The 14,690-nt window shown below is 36.1% G+C and overlaps 2 protein-coding genes across 3 annotated transcripts in view; one reads left to right on the forward strand and one right to left on the reverse strand.

Moving 5' to 3' along the window:
- LOC149803764 (arf-GAP with dual PH domain-containing protein 1-like) overlaps nucleotides 1-12,526 on the forward strand; it is a 97,899-nt gene extending 85,373 nt beyond the window's left edge. For both annotated transcript variants that reach the window (XM_089953537.1, XM_089953544.1), the window contains one exon: nucleotides 12,339-12,526. The gene's annotated coding sequence lies outside the window, so the exon portion shown is untranslated. The remainder of the gene's footprint in view (nucleotides 1-12,338) is intronic.
- The window catches only part of LOC149803765 (cytosolic endo-beta-N-acetylglucosaminidase-like), a 43,513-nt gene continuing 31,519 nt past the window's right edge, over nucleotides 2,697-14,690 (reverse strand). Inside the window, exons 10-12 of the mRNA XM_089953535.1 lie at nucleotides 12,650-12,973; nucleotides 9,837-9,969; nucleotides 2,697-3,417 (exon numbers count right to left, since the gene is read on the reverse strand). Coding sequence (XP_089809661.1) covers nucleotides 2,971-3,417; nucleotides 9,837-9,969; nucleotides 12,650-12,973 — 904 coding nt within the window. The 3' untranslated portion in view covers nucleotides 2,697-2,970. The remainder of the gene's footprint in view (nucleotides 3,418-9,836; nucleotides 9,970-12,649; nucleotides 12,974-14,690) is intronic.

The raw sequence follows: 14,690 nt of genomic DNA on the forward strand, positions 1-14,690 counted from the left end.
AACATGGAACATATGGAGCAGGCATATGAACTACTGCTATATTCTTATCAATGGCTGGGAGATCAGTATTGAAGGCATCTGAGTTTTATACCATCAAAATGAAAATGTTGCTGGAACTTGAGTTCCTGGGTCATTACCACCACCCAAAAGCCAGTTTTTGATCTCCTTAATTCTAGCCAGTTGGGGAAGCTCATTTTCCTAATCGAGAGCTACCAGTGCTTTTAGCTTTTAGTCTTGAGTATCTGTGGGTGTGGTGGGGTGGAGGTCATTCTGAAGTAGTCTACACCCTATAAATTTCCTTGATGGTGGCTTTAAAGCTAAATTCAATCCGTTCCATGGTAAAATCTGAGTATGTGTGCTGAGCCCTAATCTGGGTCTCATTGCAGCTCTGGAGAAGTCATACCATATGGCATTGAACTCTCAATCCCAGCCCCTTTGAAAATGTCACTGCCTCTATCTTGTAGATAAGAACTACCAGCTGGTTTGCCTGACAAATGGTCAACCTGGATGCTGGCGGTATAGAAGATGGTCTGGCTATCACTGGTACCAGCCACTCCAAGGGCCTGACTGGACAGATTTCTCACTGAAATCTCCATCAATGCAAGGGTATGTCACTGACGGTATGACTAGATAGATCTGTCACTAAATTATAGCTGGCTGGACTGTTTTAATGAAAAGTTCCCCATGCTGAGATGGCCAGTGATGGCTGGATGACCAGCGATGGTGTGGTTATATTATGCATTTGATCCAATGGGTCCAGTACCAACAGCATGCATCCTGACTTACAGGCCTGAAGACCATGCTCAGGCATGTGGGGAATTTATGCCCAGTGGGCTACCTGAAATTGGGGGACGCTCCCCCAGTGAGTCATAATTACAAGCGATGAACTAATTTGATGGACCATTGTCTCAAAAGGTCTCCCATGCTGGATGGTTGGTGATGGCTTGATGGCCAGTAACAGTGCAGCTGTATAATGAGTTGGATTCAGTACAAACCCCATGCATCCTGTCTTACTGGCCCAAAGGCCATACTCTTACATGCAGAGGGACTAACACCCACTGGGCTACTAAAAATTGGAGGACACACTCCCATTGAGTCAAAATTGCCAACAAAGAACTTTAGATTGTCTTCCTCGACTTATTCCATCTTTCCTTCCGTTCGATGCCTCATGGACTGCTGTTTTGAACTTTTATTTCATGCATTTAGTAAACATTTCTTCTGAAACAACACAAAAAAAGGAAAAGCATAAATCAGCAATTATGCATGTTACTAACTAGCTAATACTGCAGCCCAGACATCCATTGACAAAGTATTACACACACACCGCATGTCACAAATGATATACACTTACAATATACAAATCAAGAGTTGTGGCAGACTTCAATGCTCTGAAGCTGCATTTTATAGCATTACCATTTCTGCACACACAAGAAGAGAAAACAAAGCATAAATTAGTAAATTCATGATGTTACTAACTCGCTTATATATATATATATATATATATATATATATATATATATATATATATATATATATATATATTCATTCCCTGTAACTAATGGAGTAATCAAAAATAATGTCGCATTTGATGCTCATAGATTATGCTTTGAACTTGTGTATTTCATGTATTTAGTGACAATTCTAATGAAATGACACAAGAATGGAAAACAGCATAAATTAGGAATGCAGCATGGTAATAACTCCCTAAAACCAATTCTGTTACTAATGGAACAAGCAAAAATAGTCAGTCATTCTAACCATAAATGATAACATGAAGTCAATAATAGATTGGTGAAAAGTGGTTTCAAATAGACAAAGTCCAAAAAGATGAGAAAGTCAATTAAATTTGGTAAGAACGGTAAAAATATTGTATACAACCTGCAGGAGAATGATTGTCCCACACAATAAATCCATAATGAAAGTTGGATGGTCCAATGGCAAGGATTGTCAGAGGTATAATGTACAATGTTATTAGTACAGAAGCGAAGCTAAAAACTAGCAACATCATGCAGTGGCAAGGGGAGATAATGGGCAAGAGTTCTTGCCTTTTGTCTGTAAGATGGACTGGCAATGACGATTTGGGGCATTTAGTAGCACTGGATTCATGACATAACAGGCTAATATTCCTAATGTAATGTGACTGGGGAACGTATTTGACGGAGAAACATACAATAAAACTTATGAAGCTGAACCAACCATATGTTACTAGCATTTCTGCTCATCCAATCCATAAAATGTTTTTAAAGGTCAAAGATTTGGTTTCATTTAATGTTTTACATCACAGCAATTCAACTAGGTTGGAGTAAAGTGCCTTTTGTAAGGACACCAAGGTAGTTGACCCAGGCTAAGCCGATGGTGGAATTTTAACCTGCACCCTTTCAGTAACATCATGCTAGCTATTGTGCCTCCACAGCTCCTTAGAATCACAGAACTTTAAGGGTTTTCTGAAATGGAGTCCTTTGACATTAATTTCCCTGACCTAAATAAACTCCAAAGAACCTCTTGGAATTTGGAGTCTGAGCTTCAGTTTCATGCTCAAAAACGTTTTGAGAATATGGGGTCAGAATTTACGTATAACAGAAAAATTCTGTATTATTAATAATCAAAACTTAAGAGATTTTGTAAAATGAATTTGGTGAATATAATGAGTAATTTCTTGAAGCCTAAAGAAATCAACATTTTTCAGTCAACTATGATTGCAATTGGTTTAAAAAGTATAGTTTATTCTTGGGGTGTTATAAATGACATGACAAATGTATTAACAGACTATATCACACCAGGTAGGATAAAATGTGGGTATAAACTATTTTCTCCGACAACATACTTTGACCAACCCAGTCATGGAGACAAACTGAACTTGGGCAAAGATCCTAATGAGAACTTGGCGGAGTTACTTGCATTACAATCTATGACATTACATAAATGGCAATAACTCAAATGATGAATGATTCAAAGAATACTACATATGCATCATGAAATATTTTGACTAGGAAAAAACACGAATGTGCAACTTTCCATTGCAAGGCAATTTCCAAATTTCAACACTGGCTGAATGAGAAATTTCATGGGTTCTTTGGCCTCAGAACTGTCATCATTGTTCTTTTGAGTTTTATCTTCAAATCCGTCAAAACAGCTTACCCTAAAACATGTGTGCAAAGTTTGACCAATAAGTTCTTCATGGAGATTGTCTTCCTGATCACCAGTCATATGATAAATATTGTAGTAGTCCACTAGATTCTCCTCATCACAGCTCCAGTGAATAGTAAAGGAACCAGACTGGATATCTGCTTTTACTTTCTCTTGAGACACTTTCAAACTTGTTAGTACTGTATCAGTCTCCAGTTGTTGTTTATCAAAAGAGGCATTCACATCATTTATCTTTGGAATTCCTGAACCAAAAACATCACTTGGTAAAATCTGCAAAGTCATGAAAAAATAAAAATCATATCTGGTACACATGTAAAAATGAATCACCTGCTTTGCAGACAACTTAAATTTATAATAAGTATATCCACGTTCAACTATTAATGTTTGAGTACAATTATTGTAAAATCACCCAGGACTGAAACCCCTTGGTACTAAATTAACAGTTTTGAAGATTTTTTTTTGTTAGTTTAAATAATGGAGAGTAAATTTACAAACTTGCAATTGCAAATGGCATCCTAGAAAAAGATAAGAACTTGAGTGCCTGTGCCAGGGACTTTGGCTGCAGACTGGGTCTGAATTATAGGTCTGAATTATGAACTGAATTCTTTTGAGAACTTTCAATGGAGGTTCATCTGTGGGAGAATGAATTATTATTATTATTATTTAAGTTATTTATTTGGCAAACTTATTTTGCAAACTATGTACATTTAATTTTTTTTAAAAAGAGTCACTAAGAGGGACTGACACTCTACTGACCAAATAGAATTTCATAGAATTCAAAATAAGACCATTACTTCTTTATAATGGCTAAGTGTTTAAGAGCAATAACAAGATTGTAAAATTTGCTGCTATGGTAGTCATACTAATTTAAGACAAACTGACATCTTTGCTAGTCTTTGGGCAAAAACCCCATTTAAATATGGCCATGCAGGTGGTCATATTGGATATCAAATCTGCATCAGATTCATTTCCACGCAATTAAACTCCATAAGAATTCTGGTAAAAACCCCAGGTCGACAAGATTTTCCATTTAGGATGAGTTGTGATAACAAGATGAATGCCAGGGTATATTGTACATCAGATTGGCATCATTTTTACTTCAAACCAACAAAACATCATAAGAAATCTTCTCATGAAAACACATGTCAATATGATTTGCCATTTAGGAGTACCCATAACAAGATGATGGATGATGGACAACAGGTCATCATGTAATCTCTTCTGATCTATGACCAGTAGAGTTGAAAAACAAATTTTCAAAACTAACTGGTGACAAAATTTTCTCAATGCAGCTTTTTTTTTTGAGGGTATAAACTAGTTTTAATTATGTTATACTTACCTGCTATTGCACTAAATTTCCATTTCCAAGACACTAAGTCCCCACTCCAAGTTAAATGTTCCCTCAACCAATTAGTAACTGGAAGCCCAGAATTTAAAAGAACATTTTCCCAGCTTCCTCTTTTGAATGGGACCAAGACTACAGGACATCAGAGTGGGGAGGAAGGAGAAAATCAATGGAATAATAGCATGTACCTCACCCCAAACTACATTTTAGTAGTAGTAATACATTACTTACTACTAATGCATTGCTGAATTTACCCATTAAGAGAGGGGCAGATTGCCTCATTTGTATATGAAAAATGCACTTACCCTTATTGTAGGAGTGTTTCCTATTGAAGGCTGATCAATAACTTGGCCACATGTTGTGCTGTCACAATTGGACCCAACAAGTAAATGCCTTCACTCTGGTGTGCCAAAGATTGAAGCTTAAAAAATTAAATCACCTGAAGGCAGTTCACATGACATAGTCCAAATAGGAGTAATTCCAGTAGACCCAGCAATAGCCCTAATATCATTGGTTAAATTCTCATTAAAGGCCGATGTCTCTAGGTAAGTGACTGATAAGATGTTTTGATAGAGGACAATCCACCTGGAAATGGTGAAGGTAGCTGATTCTTAGTCAGAAGCTTGAGTTGGCAAAGAAGAGAAATGGAATCGTAGTTACCACTGAACCATAAACAACCCTTTTCCACTGACAGGGCATGGATTTCACTCCACCCTGCTTATACTAAGGAAAAGTGTTAAGAAGATATAGTTACTGAAGAAAGCTTCATTCAAAGGTTAAAAGGGAGTTTTGATAAGGACACACAAAAGGTTCTATCTTAAGTATTCATGAACTTTGAAGCTCAAAATACATAATGAGACTGATGAAGATTCAAACCAATGGTGAAACCCCTAAAGAATATGAGTCTTAGAAAGGGCTACCCTATGGCCTTTAATGGTTGACACAAATCATTCTCTTTCCTCCTATGTCCAAAAGGAAGAATAGAAAAGTTTGCAGCTAACAAGGGACAGCTAGGAACAATGCATTTCCTACTGCACCATCTACAGTAGATTCTCCAATCTGCATCATAAAATTTCAGAAGTAGACTGCCTCTTAGCCTGGCCTGGGTGATACAGTTAGCAACCTTACTTGAAAACTGGTCCTGGCAGATTGATCTTTTGAGATGAGGCAAGTGTAAAGGTGGAAAATCTGAGACTCTCTGTGCACTGACAGCATATCACTCCTCAGGGATAATCTCCTGGGCTCATCTAACAGCAGGTCAAGTAGATTACTGAACCACGACAATTGGGGGCCATGGGGATATCAAGATGAGCCAAGGCATTAGGATCCTGACAAATCTACAGAATTATTCTCAAGGGTGGAAAGTCATACAGAAAATCTCATTTTAAACTTAAAGCATCCACTCCACTCTGATTGGTCCTGGAAAGACATTAAGAGGCAGACTGTCGTTCAGTATTTTAGCAAACAGGGCCACTATTGGCCCCCACCACCACCCCCAGTTGGAAAATTGACTCTACTACTGACTGATGTAGTGACTATCCCAATGGGACCATATGGCTTTGTCTGGACAGGCTGTTTCCCAGGTTATTCCTATTACTATGAATACGGTGGACTCTGAGTGATTTAAGTACTGACAAAAGTGGGGGGGTGGGAATTACCCACTGTACATAGTGACTAACATACCCCTCTCCTATCTTCCATTATTATTTAAAATTTTCCCATCGAGACAGGGTTGGACCAGAAGTTTAGTTTTCTGACATACAGTGGAACCCCGCTATAACGCGATGATCGGGGTCCATAAAATCGGATCGCGTTAAAAGCGGGGTCGCGTTAATGCGGGGTTTTACAATATTTAACTTTTTTTCCGAGAACATATACGTGTATACATGTACAATGATCAAAAGTCGGCTTATCATCAGATGAATATTAACTGGAATGCATTAATTAAGATATATTCAAAATAATCGATGGCTAATATATTTATAGGTTATTACTGTGCATTAAAAACATTTACTAATTTTTATTTGTTTGAACGATAATACAGATTGACCGATAATACCAGACTATCGCTATATCATGAAAAGTGTATCAACACCGTATGCTACCGTGCCGTCGTGGCATGCAGTTCATCCATAATGGATGTAATTTCATTGAAAATCGTACAGATTTAAAATATTCAATAATTTTGTAATAGTCTGAATTCGTCGTGTAAAATATAGGATGAACAAAATATTGAAACCATTTACTTGCCGTCTGATATCGTACGGTCATTGCATGCAGCTATTCCCGGGTCTACATACGGTGTCTGTACAAATTTCATACCGCTAAAATTTTATCATATGCGACAACTGCAAGAATAATTAACAATCAACGCATGATTTCAGCGTGCAAATAACTTTTATTTCAGATTTTGTGAACATCAAAAGAAACATGTGAAAACTGCTAAATTAATCGTTGCGCAAAGTGCAAAGTCAGTGTGGTTCCAAATTTAAATTTCATCATTTCTTGAAAAATATATCCAATGACGTTTGCTTCTTTGCCACGAACTGTTGGGTTCTAGCAAAGTCAAGAATGTTTCTTAATTGAAGGACTTTGACGCTGTCAACATCTTGTGTTTCCAGCCACCTTAAACTTGCTTCTAAATGTGCTACTGCTTCAGACACTTTTGGTGGGGGAGTTGGGGTGCCATCGTCATCGTTATCATTATCGTCACTGGTTTCAGGTTCTGATTGTGCAGCTTCATTCTTCCTGCTGACATTTGTAACAATTTCGTCATCTGATATGTGTTCGTATATAAGGCAGATGTCATCTACTGAATACCAGTTAAGGATATCATGATGACTGTGCTCGTATTTTTTGAGTGCTTCTTCTGCTAAACGTACGTCGTCTTCAGTGAATCCTGTAAATTCAAGCTCATCGTCACTATCATTTTGTGTCGAGGGCGTAAAAGCTGGCCCAAGACCCTTTATCCAGCATCGTTCAATGCAGCGTGCAGTGATAGCATCCCAGGCTTTACCTCCAAGGTGACATACTTCTTTTAAGTTGAGTAATGCCAATGATGTGTCGACGGATGCGTTATTATCTGCTACCATTCCCTTTATCATTTCACGGCGATAATTTTGTTTAAATACGGAAATTATGCCTTGGTCAAGTGGCTGGATTTCTGACGTAGTGTTTTTCGGGAGGTACGAAACTTTGATCTTGCCATCACTGCTGACAAGATTTTCCGCTGGGGGGTGGGCAGGGCAATTATCCAGGAGGAGGAGAGCTTTTTCCTCCAGCTTGAGTTTTCGTAAATGAGCCCGAACATCTGGAACGAATGTTTTGTGAAACCAGTCGTCAAATATGGAGCTATTCATCCAAGCATTCTTGCTGTTAGTGTACTGAAATGGAAGTGCCTTCATATTTACATGATGAAAACATCTGGGAGCTTTCGATTTTCCAATCATCAGAGGTCTGACTTTGTGGCTGCCAGACTTGTTAACACAAAATAAGAGAGTCACTCTGTCCTTCCTCTTCTTGAAACCTTCTCGTTTGTGACTGTCAGTCTTGGTTGCAAGGGTGCGATCGGGTAACATTTTATAACATAAACCAGTCTCATCGCAGTTGTAAACTTGGTCGGCTGTGTAGCAACCGTCCTCCAGCAACTTTTTAAGCCCAATCGGGTAGGAATTGGCAGCCTCTTTGTCAGCGGAGCGGATTTCCCCAGACACAAGAACTTGGCTGATAGCGTGCCTTTTCTTGAATCTGTCTAGCCAGCCATTACTCGCCTTAAATTTGGAATCATCTCCATTGATACGGCGATCAAATTTCTCTGCTTGGGCTTTCAGAATTGGGCCAGAAATTGGAACACCTTCTGAGCAAGCTTGTGCAAACCATTGGTACAAAGCTGAATCTAGGACATTGTCATTAGCTAACTTAACCCTTTTACGCTGTAAACCAGTTTCCTCTTCAAGAATGTTGGGTAGACTATGGAGCTTTCCTTCATCTGTTTTCCACCCTCGCAAAGTGGACTCGCTGATTCCTAGATCTCTGGCAAGCTGAGTTTGTTGTTTGCCCTTCTTTAGTTGATCTAGGGCATACAGTTTCTCTTTAGCAGAAAACGACTTGCGTTTTTGAACTTGCTTTTCCATAACAGTAAAATATTTTTTTATATAAGCAAACAACGTACACAGATAAAGCTCGATAACTAAGTAATGAAGGCCTGCAATGGTTACGAATCACTTTTTATATAAAACAAAATTAAGCTGAACGGATGTACAATTTCATACCCTTTTAATTTACAGATAATAAAGTGGATATTATTTTCTTTCAACTGTTTGTTGTTTGATCACACCGCCAAGCACAGCATACATGTTGGTGGCTTTCGTCCTTTGATGTTTATTAAATTGTGCGACTCTTGTATCAACCACAGCTTTGTCTGCTGCTTGGCTGTGATTGCAGTTAAATAAGAAGCCCATGTCGGCTATTGTTTGAGCAACGGCTGTATACAGAATTCATGGAAGACAATCACAAAGACGATTTACTGGCTTTACTCATGGATCCGTAATAAGTAACACTTCCGATAATGTTTACTTCGGCTTAACAATTCAAAAACCTAATGAAACCAGTTTTCTCTTCTAGAGTAGAATACGGAGCTTCACCACAACCTGTTCAAATTGATAAATTTCAGAAGCCAAGCGTTGTACACACTATTTCTCGTACGTTATATATATCGTATTATTTTAGAATTCATACACGATCACTTCTCCAAAATCACTTAAAGAACCTGGATAAATTGTTAAGTTCCGATCGTTTATTATTAAAAGTCATACGCGAATTCTTCCACCAAATTATAATAAACGTTTTACACACTATTTCTCGTACGTTAAACAAATATTTTCACGGTCCGATAAAAATACACGTAAATGAATTTCAAATTTCAGGAACCATGCCATGATCATATTATTTTAAAAGTCACAACTAATCTCATGCCCAAAATGAAGTTAATTTCTTGTTTTGTTTTTTTTACTTTTCTCCAAATTTTTTTTCGCCATGTGTGAATGAATATACGAAATTTCGGGAGCCATGCTACGACCGCGTTATATCCGAATTCGCGTTATGGCGGGGCGCGTTATAGCGGGGTTCCACTGTATATAGTTATCATTGGTACTTACTGTTCCTATTATTGACAAGCATGTCTTGTATGGTGTTAAACCCGCATCAACATTTTCAATTATAGACATCTAGTGTCTAATTGGAGAAGGGAATATTTAGCTTAACCAGAGTACTCAGCATCCCAGAAATGAAAATAAATAGTAGCAGATGTTGTATTTCTGTTATTAAATTGAAAACTAAAACTTACCTGGATCTGACCTAACAACTTAGACACTGTCCTGTCACTACTTTTGTGTTCGTCTCCATTGATAGAGAATAATCCAACTCGGATTTCTTTAATACTGCATTCATTAAGTTCTTCCTCTGACAACCAAAAATATCTGCAATGAATAAATTGTTTTAAAAATATAAAAAAACTAACAATTATTCATTTAGGAAAAAGTAAAAAAGAAAACAGCTTTACAATCTTGAGGTGAATACAATTTACTTACCAATTTATGTTAAATTTATTATATTGCATACTGCAGAAGAGGACGCAATGCATATACATGTTGTGCCCATGTACTGCAGGCTAAGGTTCGAAGGCAATACAGGAAAACACATCAAAGTTAACTTAATAATAAACTAACAATAAAATTAAAGTTCTTTTTATTATCCTATGCAAGTAAGAAATACCAAGCGAATTGATAGAAAAGGACAGCTGCAGTTTTGGATTAGCCATATCTGATAAAGCCCACTACTTAAAAGAATGTTAGCCATAATGAACCTGAACCATTTACATAGAGTTACAATCACACAAACTTGTATAATGCGAAAGGCAAGGAAACACTTAAAATATAAATCCATCTGGGTTTTTTAATGCCATATAATACTGATTAGGTAAATATTCAGAGAAATATAAATGATAGATGATCAAACATTTGGATGATGCCAGTGAGAAACAAAACTATGGAAAAATAATTCAATTCTGAAGAAAGAAAAACTTTGAAATAATCTACTACACGTCCAAAATAATACTACAGTTTCCATGCATTTTACAACAAAATGACAGAAATCCAACCAAATTAAAATATTAACTAAAACAATGAACTGTACAACTGTTAAATGCATAATTTGCATTCTTATGTTTGCCATTATACACATCTTCTATTGTCCCCATCTGCATTTATCGTTGTCACTGTCAACATCGTGAAACTGCATCTCTATGAGACAAAGATAAAAACTTATGTATATGATTAAGGGTGCTTGTTAAATGCACAAAATTGTTGAAATTTTTTAATCCATACCATTGGGGTGAGTGAATTCTAGCAAGGTGGGATGGAGTGATAGATATTAATGATAATGCTGCTTCACCATGAGTTTCAAGTTTCGTTTGAATTAGTAGGTAATAAAACATAAACATTCATGCACAGTCATAAAGTGTGTGTGATTTGGATTTTGAACATAGCTTTAAAAAAAAATTTAGTCATACTGCTATGATGTCTGCAGCATGGTAGTTTATAGTGATGCCTGGCACTGGGGCATCATGCCACAGACATGTAGCATGATGTCCCACCCAGTCATATTATCCTGACACCAGACCAACCAGTCCTAAGAATGACCTCTTGATGCTGAGCACCTAGCGAGGCACCTATTAGTACCATTTTTATCAGTCTTTGGTATGACTTGGCTGGGGTTCAAACCCACAACCTCCCAGATGCTCAAACCACTTAGCCACCGGATTAGTCATGCACAGTGGTAAAAAAAAAATGCAATCAAATCATGATTTCATATAATAATGTAGCGTAAGAAATTTTTGTGTTCATGGTTGCCTCTAACCAAGAATTTAATGACCCAAAGAAATATTAGCCCCATGTAATAATGATCCCCCACCCACTCCACCCCCGTTTTCTGTGTTTCATTCCTAGATATTAATAAAGCTACTAGTATTTGATAAATCAATATCAATACTGTAACTTGGTAATAAAATATTAGCTTGTAATTGTGTTTATTTTAACCCTTTGGAAAAAGAATTATAAAACATTTTATTTTGTTCCAATGAATCCAATGCACACAGCGATAAGGTATCCAGTAGCTGTAATTTCTAATCAATGACTTAAATCAATATGTGAGATAAGTAGAGATAGAGAGAAAGAAGAAAAAGCATAAGGTATTCAAACACTAGTAATACTAAAAAAGGAAAGTATAACAAAAAATACTAGTATATAAAAATTACACTTGTTGCTTATTAAAATCTAAGAAGATATCTGGATCCACCTGAAAACACATATCATTTTATCCATGCATTTTTTTTATTCCAAAAGAGCAACAAGCCTGCAAAATACTATTGCTTGAATCTCTGTTGTTAATCAAACACTATGTATATATTATGCTAATTACAGGACTTAGGAAGCAATTTACTACAAGCAAAGCATGTAAAGCACAGCAAAAATAAATTTCTGAACTGGTTGATGGAGATGTATTTTGTGAAGCTTAAAAAGGGGGATGGGGGGCATTTAATTCCTGGATGCATGAAATCAATGGTCACATTATACATCACTTATCCTACATTGCAATGTATGATCAAAGGGTTTTAGTATTAAAATGTCATAAACTAAAGTTCCTTACAAAACTATTATTTGGAAAATAATATACATAATATAGATTTGCTTAATACCCGATGTTTCTATTAAAAATATTAGAGAGAGAGAGAGAGACTACAGATATCAGGAAAGTAGATATTTTACATTTGATAATGCATTTATTTCAGGCGACAACAGTCATATCTACGCACTAATGGTGATTCGGGACGCAAAGACCATGGATGTAGTGCAAAACAGTCACATGATTTATTTTGTAATATTATGGTTGTATTGCTTGTCGTCAATAAAGTAATAACTATCCCATCTATTTCAATTTTCATTGCCTATTACATTAATAAACTTGGAAAAGTATTCACTACTTGTTCTGGTTAGTTTTTGAAAATTGGCGACAAAATACTGAGGTTGGCAATTTTTTTGGCAACAACGTTTTAAAAGTCAAGACCATCCCTGTATATATGTATAAAACTTGTGTTCTAACCTGGTCATCCATCCATTCAAGATTCCAATTTTTGCATCATCCTGGATCAGTGTGAAATGCTTTGCTGCCTCTGCCATGGATATTGGGGATACCAGTATCTTCTTTTTCTCTTTCACTTGGTGCTTGGTTCCATCTTTCACTCTCACTACTTCCATCTGTCCATCATCAATGGTAGATGAGGCAAGCAAAAAGATTTGACACTGCCCTTTGATTTCTGTCTGTAACTCAATGTACAGGTCACAGTCTTCTGCCTCTGTATCTTTGTAAGTGTAAGTCACCAAGAGGGATGTCTGGCATGTTATGGCAGCATCACAGTCAAATAGACTGAAATAAAAAGACAAACAGCCAACCAAGTGTGTGTGTGTGTGTGTGTGTGTGTGTGTATATATATATATATAGAAAGAACATATGCATAGTATGTATGCTGTATCAATGATATACGATGAGATGTATACATTTTTAATTTAAAAGAAACGAGGCTTGCTGAGTTTCCTTTTAATGAAAAATTTATACAGAGAGTGGTATATCATTGATACAGCATACATGCTATACATATATTCTATTTATATCACATACAAATACATATATTTGCCATTTGAATGGAGTTAGATTTACGAGAGGCAACTGTGTATTGACTGGGTGAATGAACTCACATCCCTGCTGAATGTGTGCTACAAAATGTAATTGTCTTTTTATGCCTATTCACAATCGCCTTTTCTTATTGATAAGTTGATTGTTTTTATTTTTGAGTTTCTATTTTTATTCACATTGATTAAGTCAATGTAAGTTACACTTATGATTTATACATGAAAGATGGTTTTAATGAAGAAAGTAGAGCACTTGGCCTACAGGCACAAGGAAATTAGCGTGGAATAGAATCTAAGCGAAATGATGAACCAACAGGAGGTAATTAAAATATTTTAATATATTTAAAGTTGATCTAAGTCATCATTCTGCTTTAATTAACATTACTACGAACCAAAAATTTCTCTGTCTCTGTCTCTCTTTCTTTGGTCGGTTTGACTTAACATTTACCATCATTCTTCATAGGTCCAGAGACATTGTGGTATTACACAAGCAAAAATCTTCTATTCTCATCTTTTCATGGATTTTTGTCATTATCTTGATATGAAGCTCAACAGGGGGGGAGGCAGCCTTTGGATATTTTGATATTTAATTAATAATAATAGGTTTAAGAAACAGCAACGACACCAACAAAGCCTTAAACACATTACATATGTGTGCCCCGTAACCAAGACATTTGCCTTACTGTGTCAACTGGCAAATGTAACTTTGTATCACTGATTATATAAACACTTTAGGTAAGTCCCAAGGGAAGTGTAAGCATACCGTTATGAAGAATGATATTTTAGGTTACTTGGTGAAATTTCAGTTTCAATGTTTTTTATCCAACCAAATTTCTTTTTCTCTCTCACTCCAGATTTCTGCATATTTTGTCCCTTGTGCATGTGAGGGGAAGGGGAAATGGAAAAAAGAAAGGATTGTGATTAAATTGTGTACCATGTTAAATTCATTTAGAAAAAGGGAATTATTTTTACTTTTTATCATTATTTTCATATTTTCATACCTCACTCATGATTATTGAGTGGAAATTCATAACTGATCTATAAGAATAGACCCAACAGCACACAGTTCCAAGAGTGTTTATGTATGCATATTACTGTGCCATGGATGGGTCACGATTTGATATACCAATAGTATTGGTATATCAAATTGCTTTATACCAACACTTTAAAAGCCATGTTATTTTATATATATACCATTGCACAAATTATAATGGAATAATTGAATGGGTTACATAAATAGAGCCATCTGCAATTTCTCATTAGGACTTATATCACAGTGTGAAATGATGTTTAGTTATTAAATACTGAAATATTAATTAACAAGGTTCAATATTTAAGATTCAGCTGTTATTATCAACATGTATACATTTTAACTGTCTTATGAATGGAATAATGGAGTTGTGATATTTTTCTATGAAACGATTTTCTTTTCAAATGAACTTAATCAAATGATG

This window comes from Sinohyriopsis cumingii, chromosome 3 (assembly GCF_028554795.1).
Source record: "Sinohyriopsis cumingii isolate HCF-2022 chromosome 3, ASM2855479v2, whole genome shotgun sequence".
In the NCBI taxonomy this organism is placed as follows: Eukaryota; Metazoa; Mollusca; class Bivalvia; order Unionida; family Unionidae; genus Sinohyriopsis; species Sinohyriopsis cumingii.